General features: G+C 46.8%; 2 protein-coding genes across 3 annotated transcripts; both read left to right on the forward strand.

The window, feature by feature from the left end:
* Positions 1-137: 137 nt before the first annotated feature.
* On the forward strand, positions 138-8,955 carry ERVS71-1 (endogenous retrovirus group S71 member 1, envelope). Of its 2 annotated transcripts, none has more exons than XR_015804383.1 (2): positions 138-1,632; positions 6,628-8,955. XR_015804383.1 is itself a non-coding variant. In XM_014873574.2 (2 exons), exon 2 carries the CDS (start codon positions 7,310-7,312, stop codon positions 8,366-8,368), a length of 1,059 nt encoding a protein of 352 aa, XP_014729060.2. In that variant the 5' UTR covers positions 1,139-1,636; positions 6,628-7,309; the 3' UTR covers positions 8,369-8,955. The 2 variants fall into 2 exon arrangements, 1 of the variants encoding a protein (XP_014729060.2); XM_014873574.2 differs by having other exon boundaries at positions 1,139-1,636.
* A 2,672-nt stretch (positions 8,956-11,627) lies between these two features.
* PIDD1 (p53-induced death domain protein 1) lies at positions 11,628-27,424 on the forward strand. Its single transcript, XM_014873634.2, has 15 exons — positions 11,628-13,155; positions 14,951-15,364; positions 16,034-16,237; positions 17,091-17,145; positions 17,339-17,540; positions 18,181-18,309; positions 18,617-18,796; positions 19,365-19,512; positions 20,515-20,650; positions 20,894-21,044; positions 22,392-22,515; positions 22,851-22,969; positions 23,380-23,487; positions 24,462-24,667; positions 25,400-27,424. The coding sequence occupies exons 1-15, from the start codon at positions 12,882-12,884 to the stop codon at positions 25,635-25,637; spliced, it is 2,688 nt and encodes an 895-aa protein (XP_014729120.2). The 5' UTR covers positions 11,628-12,881; the 3' UTR covers positions 25,638-27,424.
* The last annotated feature ends 446 nt before the right edge of the window (positions 27,425-27,870 follow it).

Genomic DNA, 27,870 nt, shown 5'->3' on the forward strand with positions numbered 1-27,870 from the left:
GCAGGCCAATGGGGAGCCACGCGTGCGGCCGCCGCCAGCGCGGGCGGTGGCGCGTGCGCAGAGCGTGGGCCGCCCATGCCGGCAGTGATGTGCGGCCTTGTTGTTTGTGTTGGGATGGTTGTGATTCCCCAAAATCACGGAGTTACAGAGTGAATGAGATTAGAAAACAGCTCTGAGATCATCGATCCAACCTGTGACCGAATACCATTCTGTCAACTAGAACATGCACTTGGTGCCACATTCAGGCTTTCCTTAGACACCTCCAGGAATGGTGACTGCACCACCAGCCTAGGCAGCCTGTTCCAACGCCTGACCACTCCTGTGGAGAAAATTCTCATGATGTTCAACCTAAACCTCTCCTGGCACAGCTTAATACTGTGATATGCTATAGGCACTTTGTTCATTAAAAGTCCTAATAAGATTAAAAGAATGTAACAAGGACTCAAGTGAGAGGGGATTGTGATTGACTCAGTAAGCATTGCTTGCGCAAAACACAGCTAACCTCAGCAGTTGTTTAACAGGTTTCAAGAGTTCACTCTGTGATAATTGATAAAAGATTCGTGTTAATCACAAAAGCATTGGGGTTTGTATAAAGCAGAATACTAAGTTCTGAAGTGAAGCATGGATACTAGATAAAGGAAATTATATGATAAAATCATTCTGTTTAAAATCACCTTGTTATATTATGTTATGTTTTCCAAATAAGTTGTATCGGCTAGCAGCTTGCAAAATCAGACTTCCCAATAGCCCTTCCTGCCTTTGTCTGATCAATACTGCCTATCTCAAGGACCAGACTCCCAGAACTTTTCTGGTGGTTATCTACAAGGACCAGATGGCTATCTGTGACTGATTATCACCCTAAGGCTTTGTGAATTTGTGTAAGGATGTTTATTCAACCACCACTGCTTATAACAACAAAAACCAAAAATTATTGATTACAACGAGAACCCACAGTATAAGAAGAGGCTGCAAACCAAGGTTCGGTGGAGCGTGGAGTGGGCGGTGACCCCTCATGTTCCCCAGCGCTGCTTGCTCTTTCTATATCAAATAAAGCAATCTGAATTTTGCTGAATATCGAGACTTCTGTCTCTCATTTATAACAACTCCTAGGTCAAAGAAGACCGACGAAGAAGATGAAGTACCTTCCTCCCTGGGACCACCAGAAGACAGAGTACAACCCCCTAGCAACAACACAAGCAAACGCAGAAGATCACTGACTGCGTCAGACTGGGGAATAAAAAGTGGGAGGGGATTGTGGGGAAATGAAACACCAAACTGTATAAAAAGAGGAAGAAGAGACTTTCCGGTGCGCGCCGTTGGTGGAGCAGAGACTCCCCGGCCGCCCAGCGCTGTTTTGCTTACTGCCGCTTGCTTTAATAAACTAATTTGGCTTAATTGGCCCTGGCTCTGACCAGTTATTATCTCCAACATATTACAAATTTGGTGCCGTGACTCGGATCAGGGTGACCCGGTGGGAGGCTCTCCCTCGGGGAGGCGCCCCGCAACTTTGCGGCCCCGTTTGGGAGCTGCCCTCTGGGACCTTGACCGACGAACCTTGAAATCGACAGTAAGCAAAAGAAAGCCGGCAACCCCGTAATCTTTGTGCACGAAGCCCCGGACGAAGACGCAGGAGTGCGTGAGTATAGGCCGGTGATCCGTTCGGTTGGGGTTGGGTATCCCGGAGTGTGCCGTGTGAGATGCCCGATTGTGGGCAAAGTGAGCACAGACCCCTTTAGTAGTGCAGTTCCCATACCCTGCAAGGGACTGTGTCACGAACAGGGGGGCAGCGAGTGTGTGTGAGTGAGAAGGCACTCCGGAAGATGGGACAGAGGTAAAGCAAGCCCTCTGTTCCCATGGGTGGGGGACCCCAAGTTAAGCTCCCCCACATACCGCCAGATAGTCCATTAGGTCTAATGATTAAAACTTGGGATGCTTTCCCCTCTAGGATGGGGAAAGATAAGGCAAAAATGATACACTGTTGCATGGAAAAATGGGGTGGCAAGCAGATCAGGGGAGACCACCTCTATTGGCCAGTTTTTGGATCTTTTGAGGATTGGATTTGTCAGGCTCAGAATATTTATGTAAATTTTAAGGAACCCTTTCGTTTGGAGAAAAGTGAGTGTGCTGCCTCGTGGATAGTTACTGAGACCAGGGGTGAACCTCTTCACGTTAAACGAAGAGAAGAAGAAAAAGACTAGGATGGAAGATGAGACACCCGTGTTGCCCCCACCATGCGCTCCACCACCTCCCCGTCCTGCCCCCTTACCACCACCCAATCCTACAGCCCCCGTACATCCAGGGGACTGGGACTCAGATCCCGGCACACCAGGGGTGAGGTGACGGGTGACCCGGAGTCAGACGAGAAGAGAGCAAGAGGGACAGGGCTTATTTTCCCTCCTGGAAGTCGCAATGGGAATGGGTCCCCAGCAGGGTGGGGGACAGGCTCCCGGGATTGGGGACGTAGCTGTACCCCTTAATTCAGGGGATGTTCGGGAGTTTAAAAAAGAAATGGGGCATCTTCTGGAAGATCCTCTAGGGGTGTCAGAAAGGGTCTATCAGTTCCTGGGGCCAAATATTTACACATGGGATGAGATACAGGCTATTTTGGGTATCCTGTTCACAGCTGAGGAGAGGTGAATGATTAGGGCAGCTGGAATGAGGATATGGAAACAGCAACACCAGTGGCCCAATTGGGATAACCAAAACCCTAACCATCGAACAGAAATGCAGGACCTCAGGAACATAATTAAAAGATGAAGATCCCACCGAATGGTTAGAGAGGCTTAGGAAGAACTTGCAATTATACTCGGGAGTGGACCCCAGCACCCCCGTGGGAGAAGCATTGTTGAAATTCCAGTTTGTAGCAAAATCATGGGTGGATATAAGGAAGAAGTTGGAGAAGGTAGAGGATTAGCAGGCTAGAGGCTTAGAAGAATTGTTGAGAGAAGCTCAGTTCGTGAAGGACAGAGAGCAGCACCCCCACCAAGGGTGGCTGTTTCTAGGGGAGAAAGGAACAATCAAGGGGTAGAGAGACCAAGAAAAGAAAAGGAGGGAGGAGGAGGGGTGGTGTGTTTTTATTGTGGGAGGAAAGGACACATAAAGAGGGAATGTAGGAAAAGGGCAGCGGATGAAAAGATGTTCAAGGAAGATTAAGGGGGTCGGGGGCTCTATTTGTTGGGGAGACAAGAAAGGTCAGAGCACCTGGTAAAACTCAAGGTAGGTCCCCAACAAGAAGAAATTGAGTTCCTGATGGATTCAGGAGCAGAAAGGCCCACCGTTCAATACCTGCCCCGAGGTTGTAAAATTTCATAAGAAAAGGTACAAGTGGTTGGAGCCAAAGGGGAGCCCTTTGGGGTATCTGTAATAAAAGATGTATTGTTTGAAACAGATTTGAAAATAGGTCTGGAATCCCTGTTGCTAGTCCCCGAAGCTGATTATAATCTGTTGGGGTGGGATCTGATGATTGAATTAGGAATTAGCCTGGAGGTTGTAGAAAACAAATTAAACATCAAATTGTGCCCCCTGCGCACGGTAGATGAGGAAAAGATAAATCCTGAAGTATGGTACACACCTGACGCTGTGGGAAAGTTAGATATTGAACCCTTTGAAGTAACAATTAGGAACCCAGAAATCCCTCTAAGAATCAAACAATAGCCTTTGTCTAAAGAAGGGAAACAAGGCCTGAAACCTGAAATTGACAGACTATTAAAACAAGGGTTGCTAGAACCCTGCATGTCTCCCTTTAATACTCCCATACTACCTGTAAAGAAGGCTGATGGGAAATATAGACTGGTACATGATTTAAGAGAAATTAATAAAAGAACTGTGGAAAGGTTCCCAGTGGTGGCCAATCCCCACACATTATTGAGTCAACTGGGACCAGAAAATTAGTGGTATAGTGTAGTAGATTCAAAAGATGCATTTTGGGCATGTCCCCTAAAGGAAAACTGTTGAGACTATTTTGCCTTTGAATGGGAAGACCCAGACACTTATAGGAAACAGCAATTGAGGTGGACAGTCCTTCCCTGAGGGTTTACAGAGTCCCCTAACCTGTTTGGACAAGCATTAGAACAAATTTTACGAAATTATGATTTAGAGAAAGGGGTAAAATTAGTACAATATGTAGATGACTTATTAATAGCTGGAAAAGATGAGGAAGCGGTTAGGCAGGAGAGCATAAAATTGTTGAACTTTTTGAGTCTACAGGGATTGAAAGTTTCTAAATCTAAGTTACAATTCGTGGAGAAAGAAGTAAAATACTTAGGGCATAGGTTGAGCAATGGCACTAAGAAACTAGACCCTGAGAGAGTGCAGGGGATCCTTTTGATTCCAGTCCCCAAGACTAAAAGACAGGTCCAACAGTTGTTAGGACTGTTTGGTTATTGTAGACAATGGATTGAAAACTTTAGTGGGAAAGTAAAATTTTTATACCAGAAACTAACTAAGGAGGGATTATTAAAATGGTCCCCCGAAGATGAGGAGCAATTGGAGAACATTAAGGCAGAATTTGTAAATGCCCCAGTACTTAGTTTACCAGATTTAAAGAGGCCTTTCTTCCTCTTTGTTAACACTAATGAAGGGACAGCATTTGGAGTTTTGGCCCAGGAGTGGGCTGGGAGTAAAAAACCCGTGGCATATATATCCAAATTTTTAGACCCCGTTAGTCGGGGATGGCCAACATGTTTGCGAGCCATAGTGTCCACAGCCTTATTAGTTACAGAAGCAGTGAAAATCACCTTCGGAGGCCAACTCAGGGTTATGTCCCTGCATAATATCAGAGGGGTATTACAGCAAAAGGTGGAGAAATGGACTACTGATGCAAGGCTCATGCAGTATGAGGGGATCTTGGTGTCATCCCCTGAGTTAACACTGGAGACGACCACCTTGCAAAACCCCACTCAATTTTTATACGGGGAACCTAGTGAGGAATTGACCCATGATTGTCTTAAGAGCATAGAAGAACAGATAAAGATAAGACCAGATTTAGAAGAAGAGGAATTGGAAGAAGGGGAAAAATTATTTGTAGATGGATCCTCTAGGGTAGTAGAAGGAAAAAGGAAATCAGGGTGTGCTATCATAGATGGGAAAACTTTTGAAGCTATAGAATCAGGCCCTCTTAGCCCCAGCTGGTCAGCCCAAGCATGTGAATTATATGCAGTATTGAGGGCCCTAAGATTACTTAAAGATAAGGAAGGAATGATATACGCAGATTCAAAGTATGCTTACAGGGTGGTACACACATTTGGAAAAATATGGGAAGAAAGAGGCTTAATAAATTCACAAGAGAAAGGGTTAATCCATGAGGAACTGATAACACAAATCTTACAGGCCCTGAGGAGGCCAAAGAAATTAGCCATTGTACATGTATGAGGGCACCAGACGGGGCTAAGTGCTATAGTGAGAGGGAATAACTTGGCAGATCAGGAGGCCAGACGGGCAGCCTTGTTACCCCTACGGGTTAAAGAACAGACCAGAGAGGACTGTCCTACCTGTGGTAAAGACTCAGAAGAGGAGCCATGTTATGCATGCTGGGAGGACTTCGGGGTGGATGGAATACGTTGTGCTTGTGACAATCCAGAGAAGAAACATTGCCTTTTGCATGGCCCCATACGTATTCTCAGTTTTACTGCACAAGAGAAAACCAAATTAGCTCAAATGGGAATACCAAAAACAACTGAGGGGAAATGGGAACTACCGGATGGTAGAGAAGTCCTCCCCAAGTCACTTGCCCTGAAAATACTATGGGCAATTCACGAGAAGACCCATTGGGGAACACAGGCATTGGTACATCAATTTGCCATTAAATATATGTGCATTGGAATTCACAGTCTGGTTAAACAAATAACACAGGGTTGTCTAACCTGTCAAAAGGATAACAAGCAACAGCTAAGGGAACGGGTAATGGAAGAGAATTAGCACACCAATCCTTCTCCCATATACAAATAGATTTCACTGAGCTACCAAAGGTAGGGAGGCATAAACATCTGCTAGTAATAATAGACCATTTGACTCATTATGCAGAGCCATTCCCTACCGCAAGGGCTACCACTCAGACTGTAGTAAAAATACTTTTGGAGGAAATTATCCCGTGCTACGGGATAATAGAGGTGATTGATTCAGACAGAGGCCCACATTTTGTGTCAAAGGTGGCGAGGGATATCTCCTCAGCACTGGGAACCCAATGGCAATATCATACCCCCTGGCACCTGCAGAGCTCGGGAGAAGTTGAAAGAACGAATGGAGAAATTAAGAAGCAATTAACCAAATTGATGCTAGAAACAAAGATGTCATGGATAAAATGCCTCCCTTTGGCCCTGCTGAATATAAGAACACAACCCCAAATGGACGTAGGGATTTCCCCTTTTGAAATGCTTTATGGAATGCCCTATGATATGGAAGCCCCTGTGGATCATCCGCGTCTTGAAAACTCTCAAATTAATTTGTACATAACACAATTAATGGCTAGAAGGGAGGAGCTACGCAAAGAAGGCCTTTTAGCACAGCATCCCCCTTTGGATATAACAATCCATAAAATCAAGCCAGGAGATAAAGTACTAATTAAGACCTGGAGATAGGCATCTTTGACACCTCGTTGGGAAGGACCCTATGTTGTTTTGCTTACTACAGAAACAGCTTTGAGAACTGCTGAAAAGGGATGGACTCACGCTAGTTGAGTGAAAGGACCCATTTCAGTGGAAGCCGAGAAGCTCTGGAAAGTCACTAGCATGCCTAGAGATCTGAAAGTCACCCTTAAGAGATAAGGACTTGAGACCAGACTCAAGAAAATTGTTACTAATGAACTCTGTGCAATTAATCCAGGAGACCGGGATTGGCGAGTTGGCTAGATTTGGTTACGCTATTGCTGCTGATTTTAGGGTTTATTGTGGGATTCAAGATTGTAATTGTTACCCCTTTGTATGCTTTGTTTGTAAGGTTTGCCAAGAACGGTGGTGGACTCGTTATAGAGGCAGATCGCTGAAGGGAATTTGTAAGGAGTGCTATCGAATAGAGAGAAAAATTAATAGGGCAACTTTGAAAATAGAGGAAATAACTGGAAAAATACTGAGACAATCCCGCAAATGGTGGGAAATATTTACTAAAGGGGCTAATCCTGAAAATTATCGTTACCATTCCAACAAACCAGCCCCATTGATAGTCCAAATTGCAAAGGGGTGTTGCCCAAAGGTCCTAAGTTAGATCTGGTGGATCCGGTGTGACTCACAAGTAAAAGACAAGAATTGGGAATCATACAAGAATAGAAAGGGGCGCACTGATAAACCTCCCAGAGATTACCTCTGCTGCCGAGAAGATGGAACACCTCGCGGCTTGCAGCAACCAAGTCGGCGGGCGAGGCAGAGAGGTAAGAAGGTGTGGAGGCAAGGCCCCACCGAGTGGGACAATGCCGAGGCGTTGTGAGAAATGCCCCAGGATTACTGATTCCCTGAGAGAGCCCGGGCAAGACACCAAGAAGGGACTCAAAGGCAAACACCTGGAAATAAGGGAAAGATTCAAAATAAAGAGGATAATAAGAGGACTGAGACCCCACCCTTTCTGGCAGACTATTTTAGTGATTTTGGGAATGCTTTGCAATCTGTTAGAAGGGGAATATACTCACCGACCCTTTAAATGGTCTTTGATTAGATGGAGTGATCAAAAGATTTTACAATCAGTAAGTGTAGCCGGGTCCCCAGCCTTCCAGGCGTATTTATGCGATTTGGCACCCACCTACCCTTGTTTAAAGAAGCCGGGTTTTTACATGTGTCCAGCATCGAACCCAGGAAAGAGTTACTGCAATTGGCCTGGACATTATTACTGTGCCTATTGGGGATGTGAAACTATTGCATACGGATTCACACCAGGAGGGGGATCAGACAAATATCTAAGAGTAGGATGGGGACCGGGAGGATGTCAGCCCCCTGAGATAGGCTCAGATACAGGAATAAGTCACCCTGGGAATTGTGAGTACTTATACCTAAACATGACACAACCCCATGATGGTGGATGGCTGATTGGAAGAACATGGGGATTAAGGTATTGGGAGACAGGAACTGACAGGGGAGGACTAATTGTTATTAAAAAAGAACCTCTGCCCAGTGACTATCAGGTTGTAGGCCCGAACTCAGTAATTGGCAAAGACGAACTGCCTGAGGTACACAATATTATAAGGGAATCAATGGCTAAGTTGAGAGAAGGACTAGAACGAAGAAAGAAAGAGAGAGAAGCACAACAAAGCTGGTTTGACAATTCCCCCTGGCTCACCACCTTGTTATCAACTATAGCAGGACCAGTAATCTTCCTGGTATTAGGATTAATATTTGGCCCTTATATTTTTAATAAAATCGTAGAAACTGTGAAAGGAAGGTTATAAGCAGCACATCTAATGCTTATCCGGGCCAAATATGAACAAATATCCGAGGGCCCAGAAGTAATTGAAACCCTTGCCCTAAGCCGTAGAGAATTAGAACATTTTAATGAACAAAATGGTAAAAGAGAAAAGGAGGGATTGTGATATGTTATAGGCACTTTGTTCATTAAAAGTCCTAATAAGATTAAAGGAATGTAACAAGGACTCAAGTGAGAGGGGACTGTGATTGACTCAGTAAGCATTGCATGCACAAAACACAGCTAACCTCAGCAGTTGCTTAGCCAGTTTCAAGAATTCTCTCCTAGGTCAAAGAAGACCGACGAAGAAGATGAAGTGCCTTCCTCCCTGGGACCACCAGAAGACAGAGTACAACCCCCTAGCAACAACACAAGCAAACGCAGAAGATCACTGACTGCGTCAGACTGGGGAATAAAAAGTGGGAGGGGATTGTGGGGAAATGAAACACCAAACTGTATAAAAAGAGGAAGAAGAGACTTTCCGGTGCGCGCCGTTGGCGGAGCGGAGGCTCCCCGGCCGCCCAGCGCTGTTTTGCTTACTGCCGCTTGCTTTAATAAACTAATTTGGCTTAATTGGCCCTGGCTCTGACCAGTTATTATCACCAACATATTACAATACTGTCCTCCAACTCTGGAATCCTGCCCTGCCCTGGCCTGCCTTGCCCTGGCCTGGTAGGGTCAGCACAATCCCCTCCATTTGTCCCATGAGTTGGGTTCTGCCACCAGGTGCATGTGAGGCAGATCCACACACAGAGCCTCATACTTGTTTATTTCCTGTCAGTGCAGAGATGGGCAGTGGGTGATGAATCCAGAAAGCCAGCGCCTGTCTCTGTGCATTTCTTCATGGAAAAGGTGGTCAGGGAGGTAGTGGAATCACCATCCCTGGAGGTGTTCTGGGAACAACTGGACATATCAGTTAGCTTTGGCATAGTTGTCACGATGGTGTTTGGTCAGTGGTGGAACTCGATGATCTTGGAGTGGCCAGCAGGATTAGGGAAGTGATTGTCCCCCTGTACTTGGCACAAGTGAGGACACACTTCAAGCCCTGTGTCTGGTTCTGAGCCACTCGCTTCAATACAGATTTTAAGGTGCTGGAATGTGTCCAGAGAAGGGCAATGGAGCTGGTGAAGCGTGCACAATGGAGCTGGTAAAGGGTGCACAATGGAGCATAAGTCTTGTGAGGAGTAGCTGAGGGAGCTGGGGGTTCAGGCTGAGGAAAAGGAGGCTCAGCAGTGACCTTATCACTCTCTACAACCACTTGAAAGGAGGTTGTAGCAAGGCTGGGGTTGGCCTCTTCTCCCAGGCAATTAGCAACAGGACATGAGGACATAGCCTCAAACTGTGTCAAGGAAGGTTCAGCGTATACATTTCTATGAATTTCTTCACAGAAAGGGTGATTAGATATTTCAATGGACTGCCCAGGGCAATGGCGGAGTCACTCTCCATAGAGGTGTTTAAGGAAAGACAGAACATGGTACTTAGTGCCATGGTCCAGTTGACATGGTGGTATTTGGTCATGAGTTGGACAGGATGACCTTGGAGGTCTTTTCCAATCAAAATGACTTTGTGGTTCTGTGAAATACCTCAACTCCATGTGTGGATCAGCTTCTTGCACACTGAGTGACAGAACCCACGTGTGGGACAGCATACTGAGGCAAGGTTCTCTGCAGGAGGGACAGGGCTGCTTTCCTGTGCTGGGAGGCTCGGAGGTGGTAATCCTGTGGCAAGGTCTAGTCATGGGATTATGGGAGTCACCACTTGTGCTTGTTCACTTGATTTCCTGCATTAGGGAAATGAATAGAAGTAAGAAGTTAACACTGAAACCCATTGGACCCAAACAAAGCAGGAGTGCTGGTTCAACAGCAGGGCTGTGTGTGGGCTGTGGATATTCCTGCCTTGCTGCCCTGGGGGTGCCCCAGAGGTCCCCAGTGTGATGTGGCTTCTATGGTAGCTCAGTTGCTCTCAGAAAACAACCAAGCTCACAGAGCCAGAGCTTGGAGCAGTAGTCAGTGGCTACTGTCTACTACCTGTAAGAAGAGAAATTTCCCTCAGGGCCCGGTGCAGCTTGCATCCAGAGTCCCAGAATCAATTAGGTTGGGAAAGACTTCTGAGATCCTCAAGTCCAACCTACGATCAGACACCACCCTGTCAACTAGACCTTGGCACACTACGTGCCACGTTCAGTCCTTCCTTAAGGACTTCCAGAGACGGTGACTCCACCACTCCCCTGGGCATCTCATTCCAATGCCTGATCACCCTTTCTGTGAAGAAATTCTTCCCGATGTCCAGCCTGAACCTGGACATCAGCTGGAGAGCATGTCCTCTTGTCCCGTCCCTTGTTGCCTGGGAGAAGAGGCTGACCCCCACCTAGCTACAAGCTTCTTTCAGGCCAGCCCTCTTGGGCTCGCAGCCCCTGCTCCATTTCTCTCCCTGGATTTCTATGGAATGAGCACAACACCCGGAGCTGCCCGTGCCTCCCGCTGCCTTGGAACCCAGGGGAGCCGCACTGGGACCGGCTGCGGTGCCATGACCATGTCAGGTAAACCTCCTTTCGTGCCCTCGCCGTGGCAGCAGGACGCCTGGATACGGCTCCCCATAGCACCCGGCCCATGTCCCGCTGCCTCTGGCACCTCCCCCGTCCCGTCCCGCCCCGGATCCCGAGAACTTTTCAGGAAGTGGCGGGCAGAGCCCTGCCCTGCCCAGCCCCGGCTGATGAGTGCCCGGGGCCGGTGCTGAGCGGTGAGAGCAGCGGGGCCGTGCTGGGCCACGGCTGCTGCCGGGCCTGGACAGGGCGTGGGGTGACGGGGCCAGGGCACAGGGTGCTGCGGACAGCCCGGGCCTGCTGTGTCTGTCCGTGTGCGGGGCTGTGTGTCCGTGTGCGGGGCTGTGTGTCCGTGTGCAGGTGTGTGTCCGTGTGCGGGGCTGTGTGTCCGTGTGCGGGGCTGTGTGTCCGTGTACGGGGCTGTGTGTCCGTGTGCGGGGCTGTGTGTCCGTGTGAGGGGCTGTGTGTCCGTGTGCGGGGCTGTGTGTCCGTGTGCGGGGCTGTGTGTCCGTGTGAAGGGCTGTGTGTCCGTGTGCGGGGCTGTGTGTCCGTGTGAAGGGCTGTGTGTCCATGTGAAGGGCTGTGTGTCCGTGTGCGGGGCTGTGTGTCCGTGTGCGGGGCTGTGTGTCCGTGTGAGGGGCTGTGTGTCCATGTGAGGGGCTGTGTGTCCGGGTGAGGGGCTGTGTGTCCGGGTGAGGGGCTGTGTGTCCGTGTGAGGGGCTGTGTGTCCGTGTGCAGGGCTGTGTGTTTGGGAGTGTCTGTGTCACCACAGGTCTGTCCGTGTTTGTTCGCCCCAAGGCTGCCTCTGTGGCTTCTGGTTCATTCACCACTGAGAGTTTTAGAAAGCTGTAGCAGACAGATGCTTTTCTTACACATGTCTGTAAGGGGGCTGTGTACGTGTTGTGCACAATGTCTTTCCAGGAAATGCTCACCTTTATACTGAAGCAGGAGTTTCCCTTTCGTCCCATTGGCACTCAGTTTCAGATACAGCGAGGACTCAGCACAGTTTGTGAGCTGCCTCTGGGCTCTGCTTCCTGTTCTTGTCCTGACATTTCTGTTCTTTCAGGGTGAATCATTCCTGCTCTTTCAGGGGGTGATGCCTCCCCCAGACTGTGCCTTGGGAGCATCAGTGCTGCCATGTCTCACAGGCTACCAGTAAAAGCACTGCTCCTCAGGGTGTTGCCGGGGCATTTGCTTGTTTCTGCTAGCCTCAGACAGCAGCCGAGTTTGTTCTAATTCTGCATCAATCAAAAGAAACTTCTATTTACCAGATCAATTCATGGCAGGGTTTACAAAGAGCTCCTGATATTCACACCATGACCTAGTATAATTGCCAAGCTTAGGAGTGTTGCTCCTGCACCACCAACGTGCCTTTTCTATCCCTGTCCCTGCCCCTGACACATTTTCTTTGTTGCCCTTTGTCCACTTGCTTTTATCCCACTGACATTCGGTTTCACAACCCGGTTTGATGAGGGCCTGTCACAGTCTGTGAGCCACCTCTGGGCTCTGCTTCTGGCTGAGGTCTCCCTGCCCCAGTTTTCTTCTTCACTTGTAAAGCTTCCCACTAAGGCATCTTGAAATCTGCATTAGCCATAGGCATTTAAATTTATATCTTTTAAAGTTAATATTGGTCTTTATTTTGATGGTGTGTAATTGCTCCATTCCCTGCTGAGACATCAGCTGGAAAATTCAGAAGTTTTCCCTAGGAGGAGAAGCCTCTACATTTCTGTGCTCTCTGCCTCCAAAGCTTTCAGTAACATGCATATAATCTTTCCTACCATCTTGCTGTGATTATGAACTGTTTCCAGCCACTCTGGACTGGGGCAGGAGCCTTCATCATGCACCTGTGTTCTTTTTCAGAGCCATCTTTCCTCCTCTCCTTGTCCCAGCTGCCTTGTGGTGCTGCCAGTGCCTGCCTGCGGGGCAAGTCAGAGCATGTCTGGACCCTGTGGATGAGATGCAGAGGATGGCAGAGCTGCTGGAGCTCAGGGATGAGTGCGGGGAGGGGACTTCAGGGGCTCCTGCCCTGGCTGGCTCCTGCCTTGCAGACAACAGACTGAACCTGGATGTTTATCCTGACGGCTGCCGCCGTTTCCTCCAGCTGTTCAAGGAGCTACAGGAAGAGGTGGTCCAGGTTGAGTTCCTCCGGCTCAGCAGCAACGACTGCCTCCTTGACACCACACTGGGCAGCCTTCCTCATCTGAAGCACCTGAAATCCCTGGTGCTTAAAGGTGAGTTCCGGGGCCTAACTCCATCTAGCTTTCCTAGGCTCAGCTTTTTGTTAATCCTTCTCTTCACATCTGCAGGACAAACTGCCCTTGGAAGTGTTTTGTTCCAGTGCCCCAGTACCTAAGCTTTGGCTCAGCCTTGCTCAGAGCTGAATGCAGATTTCAACAAGATACAGCTTCTGGACTCTTATTTCCTCCCTTTGTTTCTACAGCTGCCTGGGGACTGGGTTTTTGGAGTCTAGTTGGGTTGATGCTGCAGCATTTTCTAGAACATTCTCTAGAAGAAGAACGGTTTTTTTTTGCAGTTAGATCCTCTCTGTTATGCAAGAAGAGGGGGATTGAAAGGTGTTGAATCTTTTGGTGAATGTTCAGCCCTTCTTCCATTTTTGAGAGTATAATAAGCTGTCTTTGCTGTGTTTCTATCTGAATCAGTCCATGCTTAATCCTTGCTTACTTTCAGTGACTGTAGGTTTAACAAAGTTCAAGACAGACCAGAAGAGGTGTTCAACATTTTATCTAAAGTAGGACACAGGGTGTGCATGTAATTTGGCAAAGTGTAATAACTTCTAGGGCTATAAATATTAGATCATTCTTGACTGTCTCATCTCATTATTGTGGGAGGATCTCAATACAATTTGTATAAATTCTGTATCAGCCTGAATAATTTGCTCTTTGGGAGGTAGAATTTTAAAAATAAATGTGAAAGAAAAGGGGAGTTTGGAAACAGAATTCAGAGTTCCAGCTGAAAACTGAATAGTCTGAAGTTTGTTTCTATATCTGTCACAAATTTCTCATGTGAATAATTTGATTTGTCTTTTCTGCCTTTAGTAAGGTGGCAATAACAGCAGTACCTTTTATCAGTCTTGTTATATGAGATGTGCACACACCCTGAATATCCTGGAGTGCAATAAAGTAGTTCACTAAGATCTATGTGAAAAGTGCAAGGTGCACTGTTAGTTTGGTTTTTCTCATTTTGTACCATTATGCAGCATAAAAAAAATGTTTGGTGCCCTCTGCTGTATATGGATATAAATAGAAAACTGTGGAAAAGGAGTATGAAACAATGAACAAGTGGAAAAATTTGGAAGTTTCCTTTTATTTGCTCGAGTTATTTTCCAAGGGTGCAGCCCTTCTCCAATTTGAATGTCACAAGCTGGGACATGGAACTTTCATTCTTCCCTCTCTGTGCTGTCTGCCCTACAAAATACCAAATTACCTACTTTTCCCCCCACATTTTCACTGCTTTCCTCATGTCTGCCTACAAAATACTGAATTACCTACTTTTTCTTCCCACGTTTTCACTGCTCTTTTCTCGTGTGTGCCCTCCAGTCTTGCAAGGGCAGATTTCACTTCTCAGGGCTGTTTGCTTCTCAACAGCATGGATAAAGCCTTGAGGGCAAGGACAATTTCCTTGATCTATGAAGTGTTGTGTGTTGGCCACTGGTAGTGAGGAAGAAGTGGAGAAGGGGCGTGGGAGGCTTGGAGGTATATGGGCCATTCTGCTGAAGTGTGGTAAATGTCTGGGGTGGCCTGGCTCATTCTGAGCTTTGACTCCAGATGTCTTTAGCAGAGCTGTACTGATTCACTTTGGCATCTCCTGATTTCATAACAGCTCTTCACTGTTACACCCCTTTCACCGATGAGGAAACTGAGGCATGGAGCAGAAAACTCACTTCTCTGAGTACTTTGTGCTTAGTGCTGCTCATTGTGATCAGTAACTCCCAGTCTTGTGAATCTCAGTGTCAAGTCCTAACCCTAACCCTAACCCTAACATCTTCCTCCACTTCCCTCCACCCAGGTGGCCATGCTAGGGATGAGTTTGGTTCCTATCAGCATGGCTCCCTGACAAGCCTGCCACCAGACTTTGGGAACCTCAGCTGTCTCACCCACCTGGATCTCAGCTTCAATAGACTCTCCACCTTGCCAAGCTGTATTCTCCACCTCCCCAGCCTCCGTGTGCTCCTGGTGAGCCACAACAGCCTGGTGACACTTCCTGAGGACTTTGGCCGTCTGAGCAAACTGACTTTCTTCTCTGCGATGAAAAATCAGCTCAAAGATTTACCTCAGAGCATTGGGGAGCTGTCAATGCTGCAGAATCTGGATCTCTCAGAAAATGCTTTAGAATTGCTCCCTGAACAAATTGGGAATCTGCACAACTGCACAGAGCTGGATCTCTCTGGGAATCGCTTATTGAGCATCCCAGACTCCCTAGGTATGTATTTTATTAAGGAAGAGAAGGACATGGACTTGCCAAGCGTTTGGTACAACCTCTGAGACCCTTGGTCTCTCTCCCCAGAGTTGTTAGCATAAACCATGTTATACTGGAGCCAAATGGGAGGGGTATCCAGAAGGATCATGTTTGGTTCAGCCAGTGCCTTTGAGCATGAGCAGCTCTCTGGACCACACTTTGTGTTTCTGTGAATCAGCGACACTGCTGAGATTTCAATACAATTTACAGTAACTGATCTGGCCTGGCTGGTTTTGGGTAGCACCTGGGACTGGTAACAGAAGAGCTGAGGTTTGACGGGATGCAAATCTGGGCTTGAAATCACACTGCCAGGGTGGACCAGTCCACCGAACAGGGCTCTGACTTCTGCTGCTCAGCTTCCTGGGTCCTGCATTACTTTGTGACCGAGGTTGTTTTTGATGCTGTTACAGAAGTGTTACTTGTAGCTGAAAAGCAGAGGACAGAAGAGATTGCCTTGCCTCTCACCTAATTCCTTGCACTCCTTTATATTGTGAGCTAAAGGGATGCTAAGCTTTCGTGCTCTTCCCTCATTATGTGTGTGTTTACATAGGCTGAGAAGAGAGGGGGGTTGGAGCTGATGTGCAATGCAATTAACAGCACGGATGGGGGGCCACTTCTTGTTCCAACCTGCAGCCAATTTGAAGTCTCTGCATCGGCTGCATCTCCACAGCAATCTCCTGGTGGCAGTCCCTGCCTCACTTGCCAGCCTGCCCAACTTGTCCAGACTTGATCTGCAGAACAACTGCCTCCGTGCCATTCCTGCTGAGATCCAGACCTTGCCATTCGTGCACATCCGAGGCAATCCCTTGGGAGAAACTGAGCCATCCCTGCTGCCTGGTAATTGCAAGGCTTCTGCTGCTGTGTGTTCTGGCCAGCTGTTCCCTCACTCAGCCCAGCATGGTGTAGATGGGTTTGGATTAGAGAAGGCAAGCAGGGGGGAGTCAGATCAGCATTTATTTCTCTGGAATAATTATTAAGTTGTAAGGATACAGACAGTACTAGTTATGTTTTTATGAGGCCTATCCCAGTCTGAAGGGCTCAGTAGTCCCTGTAATTGGGCTTTCTCAGTAGGATTTTACTGGAAGTGAAAATAGGACTCAGGGGAAACAGATCAGGGGAGAGGTCCCTCAAGCGGTCCAGCCTTTTTAGCAGAGGTCAGCACCAGTTCCTGGGCTTGTTGTCTGGCCCTAAGAGTGTGGTGACTCCTGATAGAACCTCAGAGAGCAGCAAGGGGTCATTCTGCTGTGCAGTTACCTCCTGCTTTCCTGAGGTTCAGAGGCTGCAGAGGAGCAGCTCTTTGTCCAAGAGGAAGTTGATGAAATGAGCAGGAATCTGAGCAGGATTTCCTAATGGTGCTCATGTTCACAAGAGCAAGCACTGGTTCCCAGGGGTGGCCTCAGGCAATCAAACATGGCCCTGAGAGCTGCAGGGGTAAACTGAAATATTTTCTAATTCCCTCTGATTCTGAGTTTCCCTGGGGGACAGCCAGCATTTTCAGTACGTCTTGGGACCTCGAGGGTCCATGCTATCCTCTTGCTGCAGTATGTTCTGGAGCCCACTGCAGTGTGACCAGGATTCCATTAGTGACTTCTGTCAGATTAGGATTAAGCCAAAGCTGTTCAGCCTTTCTTGTCTACCTTGGTTTAAGTAACCTCTACCTGCTTCTCCTACCCAAATCTTATTGCCACAGATAAATCCAGTACCAGAAGGCTAAAAAGACTCTTCCTTGCATCAGGAGAGGGCAGGTAAGCCTCTGTTATTAAGAACTTATATTACTGTGGTGTTAAAAGGTCTCAGACAAGGTGCATGGTGGGTATTGCAGAAATGTATAGAAGCTTATAGCCTCAGTGGGCCAGTCAAACACGAGATTTTTCTGTTGATTTTTGGAGGGCTGAAGTTAGTGCACAATGTCATAAATTCATTAATTTCTTCTGGAAGCTTTACTGTCACCTCTGAAGGCTGCAGAGTGGTCCTGGCCTGTGGCATCCATTTCTACTTTCCGCCGGGGGCTGCCTCTGATCCTCTGCAGATCCGCTTCCGATCCCTCACACCAGATCCTCAGTGGGTAAAGCTGAGACACCACGATGTCCTGCTGAGTAGAGTCCTGGAGCTGCAGCCTCATGGGGTTCAATTCCAGCAGGTGAGGATACACCCAGGTATCAGATTCCTGATGAATCTGCTTTGCAGTAGCTCAATAGAGCCTTCTCAGAGCTCCTTTTGGCACCTGTGAGAGAGTTATCCTCATCCTGGTGCAGGACCGCCTCTCAAGGAAGCCTTGCTGCAGAGAATCAGGAAAACACAGCCAGCTTCTCTGATGCTGTGCTGGCATCTTTGCCTTCCCCACTGCTCCTGATTGAGCTGAGCTATAACCTTTCTCACTCACAAGCCCCCTGCTCTACCAGAGTCCAGCATCTGGCCTTAGCCAGATGGAGAATGGTTCGCAATCTTCTCTAGAAGTCTAAAAGATTGTGTGGTTTGCATTCAAGCTGGGGAGTAATCATACCACCTACCAGCCCCATCATGGCTGACAACAGCTCACTGCAAAAGTTGCTTTGCCCTTTCTGCTCAGGTGCTGCTGAACTTTGCCATCAGAATCCATAGCAGACCTGACATTTCCCATCACCTCTCCAGAGACTGTAGGGCAGAGCAGGTTCTTTGAGTCCCTGCATACACGCCATACTCTGCCCTCCCTCTTCTTGTCTACATAGGAAGCCACAGAGCAGAGCTGGGCTTGGTTTTATCCTTTCAATTGGTGTCTCATGGGAATGCTTTTTTGCCAGGAGGTGCAGATCTGGATGCCATATATCTCACCTCAAACCCCTCACCAGCATGAGGTGGTAGTTCGGACCTTCAGTGAGCAGAGCTGGAGCGATCTGAAAACGAGAGTGAAGAAGAGGAGAAAATCAAAGGTGAGCAGATTGAAATGACCAGTGACACACTTTGTTCCTGTTCCCCTCTTTGGTTGTGCCCAGCCAGTAGTGAACCTATTTGAAACATGTAATGAGCTGTGTTTTGACCAGCTGCTATGAAATGTAGTGGATTTCAGCTCCAGGTTTCCTCTCTCATGGAGCTGTGTCTCCTGAAGTTGATGAGTTGCAGCCTGCCATGCTTCATCCCTGATCTAGTACTTTCTTCTGCTTGCCAGGTACTCATTTTTCTGCCTTTATTGTATTAAGTTCTATGCCTATATGTTTTCTTCTTTGTCCTCTGTTACAGAAGTGTGTGGCCTACTGTTGTGTCCTTCACTTCTCTTGGTTCCTTGTTGTGTCTCGACTTGTGCAAAATGAATGCAAAGTGCCAGCAGAGGGGACGTTGCTGTTTTCCAGTGTGGATCCAAACATCAAAGTGATCTTTCCTCCTGGAGTCACCAAAGAGCCTCGTAGTGTCAAGCTGCAGGTATGCATGCTTTTTGGTGAGCTCTGGTGCAGCTGTTTTCTTGTGTTCAGTACAGAACTGAACAGAGATATCTGCCTTAGGGTAATTCATGTCTAGATGTGGTTGCTTCATGGGCTGGCCCATCTCAGATCACCTTCTCTCTTAACTCCCCTGCCTGCAACATGGGCCCTGCTCCGTGGTGCCCTGTCTGGGAAAAGCATCTCCAGGAGATAGCTGCTACGAAGGGAACACAAAAAGATTTTGCCTCTTTTTCCCTTGCAAAACTGACCTTAGCAAAACAGCTCAGTGAGAATTGGAGGTGGTGGGGGAATCTAATACGGATCTAATTGTAAAATCACCCCACTAAAATTAATTGCTCTGTAGAGCTGCTAGATGCTCTTGCAAAACTTTAAGTCCATCCTGGTCTGACAGGTTGCCAGAACTTCAGCCAAAATTCGCTGTACTTTATTTCTCAATGGGCCCTGCAGCAAGGGCAGCATTTGCCTGCTGGGTGCTGGAGGAACTGAGTGAGCAGTGTGGGAATTTGGTGCCTGACTGCTTTGCTCACTGTGCTCTCTGCCACATCCAGGTGCTGCCAGTCTCTGCAGAAGAGATACAGGAAATCACAGCCAGTGCAGGGTGCAGAGCCAGTCCCCTGCTCTACCTCTCCCAGGACTCCACAGTGGATTTTCTCAAGCCAGTGAGAATTCAGCTGCCTCTTCCTCCTGGGGTCACAGGTCAGCTTATTCCCAAAACTGAAGAAGGGAAATGCCATATTTGGAAACCCACAAACGGCATGAGAGAATTTTGTTTGCCTCTCCTGTTGTTAATAAAGCTTGCTGCTTTTCCTGCAGGAACAGCAAGGTGTGTCTGCTGACTGTGTGGTGGTGCAAAGCAGTGGGTGCTGAAGGTAGTTCAGGTCCATCAGATCAGGGCTGGGGTTCACAGACCAGACATGCTGGGAGAATGGTCTTGGCAAAAGGATCTCTCTGCCAAACCACATGTGTATTTAAACTGCTGGTTTTACTATGCTGGATTGGAGAGGCACTCCTGCCCACTGGGGAGATGCATTGTAAAAGGGCTTTGATTCATGACTGGGAATAGCTTGAAGCAGGAAATGAACATGCTGCCTCCAAGGGTCTGCCTTCTCTTTTCCTTGCATATGAATCAGGTGCTGAGCCACTGCATTTAAAAATGTATGATTGTATGCTAAGCTACATCCCACTCTGAAAACTGCTAAAAACAGCCTCAGTCGTGCCAGGGATTCCTCTGTTTCCTGACTACCCTGAGTGTCCTTGCTCCTATTTTCTTTGACCTCTCCTGGTTTTCTGGTGCAGAAATACATGGCCTTCATTATAACACCACCTGATATTTGTATGCCTGAAGTGCATCAGGATTGAAAAATCTGTGAGATGTACATTAGAAGGAGATAGAACTTAATTAATAACCCTAGATTTTAGAGATGAGAATTGTCTAATGAATCTGTTTGTGAGAATGAGTACACTATCATTTTAACTCTGCATATTTTGCCAGAATATCCCAAAAGCAATGGGATAGCCTGATCCTTTTATTGCTTCTCTTCTTTGACCAAAGTTCAGTCCCGGATGCCAAAGAGAAGGCCATGAACCCTCATTTGGTGGCTTTAAAAAGTAAATCACCCAAACCTGTGGCTGGTTTTGTAAAGCCATGAATAAAGACTTCTGCTGCATACAGCATCTCTTGATCATTGGTATCTTTAGGGCTAAATCTGGATCAGTCACAGCTGCATATTCTCCATGGTGACCTGGAGGGCCAAAGCTGGAATGACATTACCAGTGAGGTGGTGCTGGAATTCACACATCTTTATGCAGTGTTTGAAGTTACTCACTTCTCCTGGTAAGTGTAGGAATTGTCCTGAGGAAAACATGGGATGTTCCTCTGCCTTGCTTTTCCCACTCTGACCAAAGGCCATGGCATTAACTCTGTCTATTCCCTTTTCCTTTTGCAAGTCAGGCCCAGCATAGCACTTTGTCTCTACCTGTCATTCTTTCCAATTGTGTAGGTGTGACACTGGCACCTTTCTCTGGGCAGAGTCCCTTCTTTTTTTTTTTTTTTTTTTTTTTAATTCCTTGTCTGCAGGTACTGGCTGTGGTACACCACCAAGACCTACATTGGAGGCATTGCCAAGAAGGTCTATGAGCGGCTGCGTCTGTACCAGGTGAACTTCATTGCACTGCAGAGGAAGAAGGATCCCGAGCAAGTCCTGCTACAGTGTGTCCCCAAGCACAAGGTCTGATCTGCAGTGCAAGGTTGCACTGCCTTGTTCCTGAGCTTCCCAGACTTCCCTTTGCAGGATGTAAAGGCAGCAGTGCACTGAACGGTCCTGTTCACTGCCCCAGAGTCATGGCTGGGGTGTGCTGTCACCAGTCTGTTGGTGGTGTGATAGGGACTCACAGGGAGCTGGGGCAACAAAAAAGCCTCATTCTATGAAGTGGTAAATGCCATGCATTGATTTCCTCCCTGCAAACCCTGAGGACTGAGCTGCTAAAACCAGCTGAACCACAGTTACTGGCCATGTATATGCTATTATCATCCAGGAAACATGAGGCAAAACATGTTGGCTTAAATTTGAGTCAAAGTTTACATGTCACTTGTCTGATACGGGCTAGTGGTGTGGGCAGCAGCACTGCTTTGTTTTCAGCTGGAGTGGTTAGGAATGGTACTTTTCCTTGTGTTCCTTGCCATTCTCAGTTCAAGTCCTGGAATAGAATATATGAGCACTCCTTAATCTGTTTCAGTGCAACATCAGGTTGGTTTATGCTATGAGTATGAGCTAATCTGGCTGACTTTGTCAAGGAGGAGATGGGAAGTGCTCACACATTCTCTTCTGCTGCCTCTTCCTAGGGGTATCAGCCCTCAGCAGTGTTGTTTCAGATTAGTGTGATTATGAGTGTGCAGCTGTGGAGAACATGTCCCTTGGCAGGCAGTGCAGCTTGGTGAGGTGAGGGTTATTTTATCAGACCACTACTGGGCTGCATATCCTGCTCTGCATAATTCTCTGCTCTGCTTGCTCCTTCTCTTTACCTGTGCTCCTGTATTGAAGTGACCTGTGAACACAAACATCTGCACAGATTTTTTATATCGGGCTCTGGGCTAAAACTATCTCCTGATGAGGCAGCAGTGACACTCAGAGTGAGATTGTTGTCTGGGTGTGTCTGTAATCCTGCTGGGAATGGTCATGAGTGAGGGAGGTTTACTGTTAACAAATAGAAAGAAGAATCTAAACTTACTCTTGCACTGTCACTGTGTTCAATATGCTATAAAGTCAAAATGAGCTTTCTGGTGTACTCACCTGTGTGCTATTGTAGCATGTGTCTTTTTGCAGAGAAAATGTATTTGAATAGTAAGTGAGATATGGTAGCAATTAAATCTCTCTTTGTCTTTGAAGTTAAAAAGAACTGCTAAAAAGATAGAGACACTGCTGAAAATGCTTTTAAAAAGGGTGTTTGTTCATTTCTTTACATCCTTTTCATGTAAAATAGTCTTCCCTGTTGAAGGTGAGAGGAACATTATGGGTTATAGAAACATGGGTCGGGGGACAGACGTGCTTCAGACCAAACGCTGTTGTCCTTGTCAGGTTGACCCCGTGCTGAAGAAGCTGCAGAACCGCTATCGAGGACCTGAGCCATCCGACATGGTAGAGATGTTTGAGGGAGAGCAATTTTTTGCAGCTTTTGAGCGAGGCATCAGCATTGATATGGGTATGGCAGTACTTGGCTTGTTCTGCTCCTACCTACCTACCTCTCATCCTGCTCTGGCCCTAGATGTGTTTCAGCTGTGGGTTGTACTCCTCCATGGCATTCCTCTCTGTCTCCAGCTCGCCCACTACGCACAGCAGCCAACCCCTGGACATTGAACTTGTCACATAGCTTTTCTGTCTACTTTTCCTTATGAAAGTGCTATTTGCAGACTTTCATTCCTTCTCATGCTCTTGTAAACCTGCAGAGGGCAATAGCCAGGCGGGTTTATTTTGATGACTGATCTGCTTCTGCATACTTTTCTCCACGAGCTGAATGCTTCCTGCATCTCTGCACAGATCGCCCCGACTGCGTGGACGGACGTCTCTCATTTATTTTTTACTCCCACTTGAAGAACATGAAGGAAATCTATGTGACCTCCCCTGTGGACAGAAAAGGCCAAGCTGTAAAAGGCCAGGTGAGCAACCAGATACACTGACTTCTTGTTTCCTCCTTCATCGTTGCTTTCACAATAGTTATCATAATAATGAGTGCTGGGCCTGACTCTTTTCCTACTCTCTTTCTCTGGCTTTGCATTTCACTGACTAAACTCTGAATAATCCAGAAGTGTAATTTTGAAGGATCACTCATCACTTAACTGACTTACATTCCTGCCATTAATTTTTGGGGTGCTGGCAGAAAGTCCAGCCTTTATGGCAGAATCGCAGTGCTCCTTCCAGTTACACATAATTGAGAGGCCATATCTGTGGGCTGAAGATAGCTGAGAATGCTGCATTCATTCTTGCCCAAATGGAATAGACATGATGCCAATGTGCTGGGCCACTGTGCTTGAATCAGAGCCTCACTGCATGCTTTCTCTTTGCAAAGGTCTCTTTCTACCGAGGGGCAGTTCCAGAGAGCATCCCTGAAGATGCCAGCAGGAGGAGAAAAGGTCCAGACTCCCTCTGGCTTGCTACTCTGCCCATCAAACTGCCTGTGAGTTGTCTCCTACAGAAAGATTAGTCTAGATGGGGTAAGAGCACGGCATTCCTGCTCAGCTAATTTTGTTTTCCTCCATGAGGAGGCATGCAATGAATGACCACAAGAAATATCTGCCCAGCAGTGTCATGGTGGAGATTTTATACTCCCCGTGAGTGAGCTCTTCTGAAACAAGAATATGAAGAGCTGGGAGTGGTCTCCACCTCTCCTGCTCATCTTGTCTGTCAATTACAGGCTTGTTGGATGGGTGGTCAGAGAGTTAGAGAGGGTGGATCCTTCGAAAAAATGAGAAAGCACTATGCAAAAACGAGCAAAAGCTTGCTGTCATTAACGGAAGTGTCTGTTTTAGTCACACAGCTCATGCAGCAGGAAAAAAGAAAGGAATAGGATGAGGTAGTTATGGTGGATTTGAGGATAGACATTGAGTATAGGTATTCTGGTGTGAGCTTTAAAGGCTAGGCTGGTATGTTACAGTGAGAATTGCAACTTTTGCTTATGGAATTTAAGTGCCATTTGAGAAGCCTAAAACAATAAATACCTTGGTAGGCTGAATGCTTCCCTTCCAATCACATGTGGTGATCTCTGATCCTTTTCTGACACATGCAACCTCAACTACAAACCTAGACTAAGTGCTCTTACTGCTGAGGCCAATATGCTTCAGGGATGTGGCTTATTTTAAACTGCTCTGTAAATTCAGGAAAGGAAATTTCCTATGGGAACTCTGACTGTGAGCACTATGATTTGATATTTTCCTGAGGCAGTGAGCATTATTGGCCACTGCCAGTGTGAGTCCTCCTTGCTTCTTACAGCCTGACCCTTCAGCCCCAAGAACTTCCTTTCCCCCGAGTAGAGGGAAGGAGATTTCACTGTGGAGACTGAGTGGCCAGACACTGTCCTCTACAAAAACAGATGGCAGAGGAAAGAATGTTCTCACTCTCTCTCTCTCTCTCTCTCTCTTCTTTGTGACACAGCAACTGAAACCCCGTTGGGATGAGAACCCTGGTCCCCTGTATGGCTTCTCCTTCCCTCCCTTGAACCTGGGCAATGCTGAGACTGGGTACCTGACACAGGCAAACCTGCTGAGCATTGCCAGGCGTGTGGGAGCTGACTGGCAGAACATCGGCCTCAACCTGGGCCTGACCTACCAGCAGATTGAGCGCATAGGATACAATAACAGGTGAGACGGGACACAGTAATCAACAGTGATGCATTATATCTCTCTGTCCATCTATCTGCAGTGTTATAGTATAAATCAGTACTTGGCTGGCTGAAAGTTCTTCCACTGTAATTGTTTCACTGGATTAAAGATCGGTTGACTAATGGTTCTTCTGAAAATAATACCTTTTATAATGGGAAACTGATTATTTTCTTTTGCATTATAAAAGAAAGCTTTTTTTGTTTGAAAAACAAAAGTGGGAAATAAAAAACCTGATGAGCTTTGTAGTTCAGCTGAGTTGCATTCCTCTTTTGTTCCATGATCAGATTCCTGGCCAGACTCCATCTCTTACAAAGAGAAATGATCTATGGCTTTAATTGTGAATATCATCGTTATTCAAAAAGAGCTTGTGGTACATCATGGGACATGCAGCCTGACCAAAAAGCCAAAGCAGTCGGAGAGAATTAGACTTGTTATGATCAAACTAGTGTTCCTGTAAGGAAATGATATTCAAAAGCACAATGCCTTAATTTGATACTTCCATTAGGAAAACATTTTATAGAGAGACGTTCATGCAGGAACTTTAACTCCCGTGTGCTGGGTGGAGAAGAGGCAGAGGAAGCCCACTGAGTGCTTTGTGTGCCTGGATGGCTTCTTTAAGGCTCTAGCCATGGCTGGGACTTAGGTAAGGTCTCTTTGGTTTGCTACTCTGGACAGCATGTTGGTTACTTCTGTCTTTCCTCCTTTCTTCAGAGAGGACCTCAATAAGCAGATCCTGGACATGCTTTTCTCGTGGGCTCAGCAGAACTCGGAGGATCCTGGCTGTGTGAGCAAGCTGATCAGAGCCATGCAGGAGAGTGGCCGCCAGGACATCGCTGATGAGGTCGAAGCCATCATTGAGCTGGGGCGGCAGAAATACAGCGAGTCCATCCGCCGGGTGGGGCTGGAGCAGGAGAGCAGCACTGAGGACTCTGCAATAGCTATGACCTAGCACTAGCAGAGAAAAATGGGCTTTGTAGGGGACCCTCCTGTGTACCCAGAGTCACGGTGCCTGGGGGCTGCTCCCTCCTCAAGGGCCGGTGTCTTCCTGAGGAGCTGGGCATTGATCCTCCCAGATCTGTACTGACATGCCATTTCTGCCAATCCCAGGAAGTTTAGAGTGCATTTATGGACCTTTTTTCTACTTCCACTTCGTGATCTTGAGCTTTAGCTTTCAGAAATGTGGAGAAATTTAGAGGCTGAAGTGTCTGTCTGTCAGCTGAGTAGTGGCTTAAGTAGTGTTTGATGAATTAATAATCATGTTACATGTATTTATTCATAACTTATTCCTGAAACTGGAAACATTGCTGGAAACACTGGGTGTGAGCATTTGGGTCCATTTGTGCTCCAGTGCTTGATAGGAGAGTGGAGGTGCAGTCACATTATGAAGGCCTGTGATGTGGTGCAGACTGTTTGGCCATTTCTGTTAATAATGTGTTCTGCTCACATGAAAATGTGAAAACTATATTCCCCATGAAAATGTGTTCTATTTTTTCCAAATCTCTTCCAGTTCTCTTACGTTCAAACAAAACCTAAGCATTTGTGGGGAAGAAAGAAGAAACTGACTTCTAGAAAATTGCCCTATTTTTTTTTGGTTTTGCTCCAAAAGTTATCATGAAACAAATAGCCTGCTGCACCTCCAAGCACCTTTTTAGATGACACCTACATACTACTGATCCGTGACAAAGTTCCTTCTTTATTTTATAAAAAAAAAGTAAAAATCCATGACTTGTTCTGGGAGAGACTCTGATTTAAGAGTCTCTAAAATTTAAATTTCCCTTGCAGTTTCCAAGGGGTAATCCTCGCATTCTCGCAGTGAAATGTGACTGTTTAGTAGTGAAGGTGTAACTCCTCCTGAAGTTTGGTGAAAAGCATGACTTAAATTTGCATTTTAAAAACTGGTCTGACCAGCTGTGAAATAAGGCACTGTTGTGGGTTTGGCATCAACTATGCTGAGCTAACTTCCCAGTTTTTCGCCCTGAATATCTTGTATAAGGCTGGAAGCATTTACTGCTTTTTTAGCTACTCAATCATTTATTACTGAGGTGCCCTTCTCTTCCTGTTCCCCATCCCATGATGGCCCTCAGTTAATGACCCACTAATGACAGTAGAAAATTACATGACAGACAGCTGTCATTTAAGTAAATTCAAGTCTTTCAAGACAGGTTTGAATTCGGCATAACTCTCTTAACATTACTTAAAGGGCTGTTCTTAGTCTGAAAAAACAAAAGTGTGTCTAAAAATGTCAGGTTGCACCACCCAAAGTCAACAGGCAGTTGGAGGTCGGATAAATCCTGGCGTTTTCTTCCCCTCATGAAGAATCATAGGTGGCTTCCCTGATGTTGCTTCAAACCTGCCATCAGTATTATTGAAAGAGTGGCATAAAATTGTTCTGCTTTTTCTCTCATTTAAGGCTGTTCTAACATCTCAGGCTACAGAGTGCTTCCTGTCCAGTCCAGAGCACTGGACAAGGACTTGCAGATTTGAGTTGTCACCTTGAGCCTAGGGACTTCCACAGATCTGATTTCTTAGGTTGTACTGCCCCGAGTCTCATGTTGTGTTCAAGTCAGCAGTGCTCTTTTGAATGTACATTTTCTCTTGTATTCTGTGTCTTGTGTTATTGGGTATGTGTATTGTAATTTTCATTGACACCAACAAGGTATTTGTTTTTTCCTCCAGTTTTGGAGAGATGCATTTGAGCATATTGCTCTCACTGGGAATAAAATCAGCACTTAACTACTTCACAGCGTGGTCTGCTATTCCATAAATGCCTTGAGTTAGGTGGAGACTGGTCCCTTTAAACCTGCTGGCAGGAGAACACAGGTGAGCTTGGCTGTGCTGTGCAGAAATGGGAGAAGAGCTCCTGTTTGGATACTGCTGGTTGCAAAGCACAGGACAGACTGCAGCTGAGTCAATGGTGTCCCTGGAGGGTGGCTTTGCTGCAGTGGGGCTAAGCCAGGAAACACAATGTTCAGGGAATGAGCTGAGGCTCAGGTGGAGCAAGTCTAGAGAGCAACAAGGCTAATCTAGAAGAGACAAAGGGTAAGCCTGTCCTCCCATGAAGGTGAGGGAGAAGTCTTCAGGAAGCACAAGGTAGCATCCACAGCTGTAACACGATGAAGCTTGGCTGCACTTAGCTTTCTGTTTGTGATAGGCCAGAGTTGAGTTAGGCAATGCTGGAATAA

The sequence above is a fragment of the Sturnus vulgaris genome, chromosome 6, assembly GCF_052056855.1.
Source record: "Sturnus vulgaris isolate bStuVul1 chromosome 6, bStuVul1.hap1, whole genome shotgun sequence".
In the NCBI taxonomy this organism is placed as follows: domain Eukaryota; kingdom Metazoa; phylum Chordata; class Aves; order Passeriformes; family Sturnidae; genus Sturnus; species Sturnus vulgaris.

Coding starts and splice junctions, on each gene's coding strand:
- PIDD1 (XM_014873634.2), top strand. CDS start 12,882: ATGCAGAGGATGGCAGAGCTGCTGGAGCTCAGGGATGAGTGCGGGGAG. Junction 17,541..18,180: donor ATGGGGTTCAATTCCAGCAG/GTGAGGATACAC, acceptor CTTTTTTGCCAG/GAGGTGCAGATCTGGATGCC. Junction 18,310..18,616: donor AGAAGAGGAGAAAATCAAAG/GTGAGCAGATTG, acceptor CCTCTGTTACAG/AAGTGTGTGGCCTACTGTTG.
- ERVS71-1 (XM_014873574.2), top strand. CDS start 7,310: ATGGAACACCTCGCGGCTTGCAGCAACCAAGTCGGCGGGCGAGGCAGA.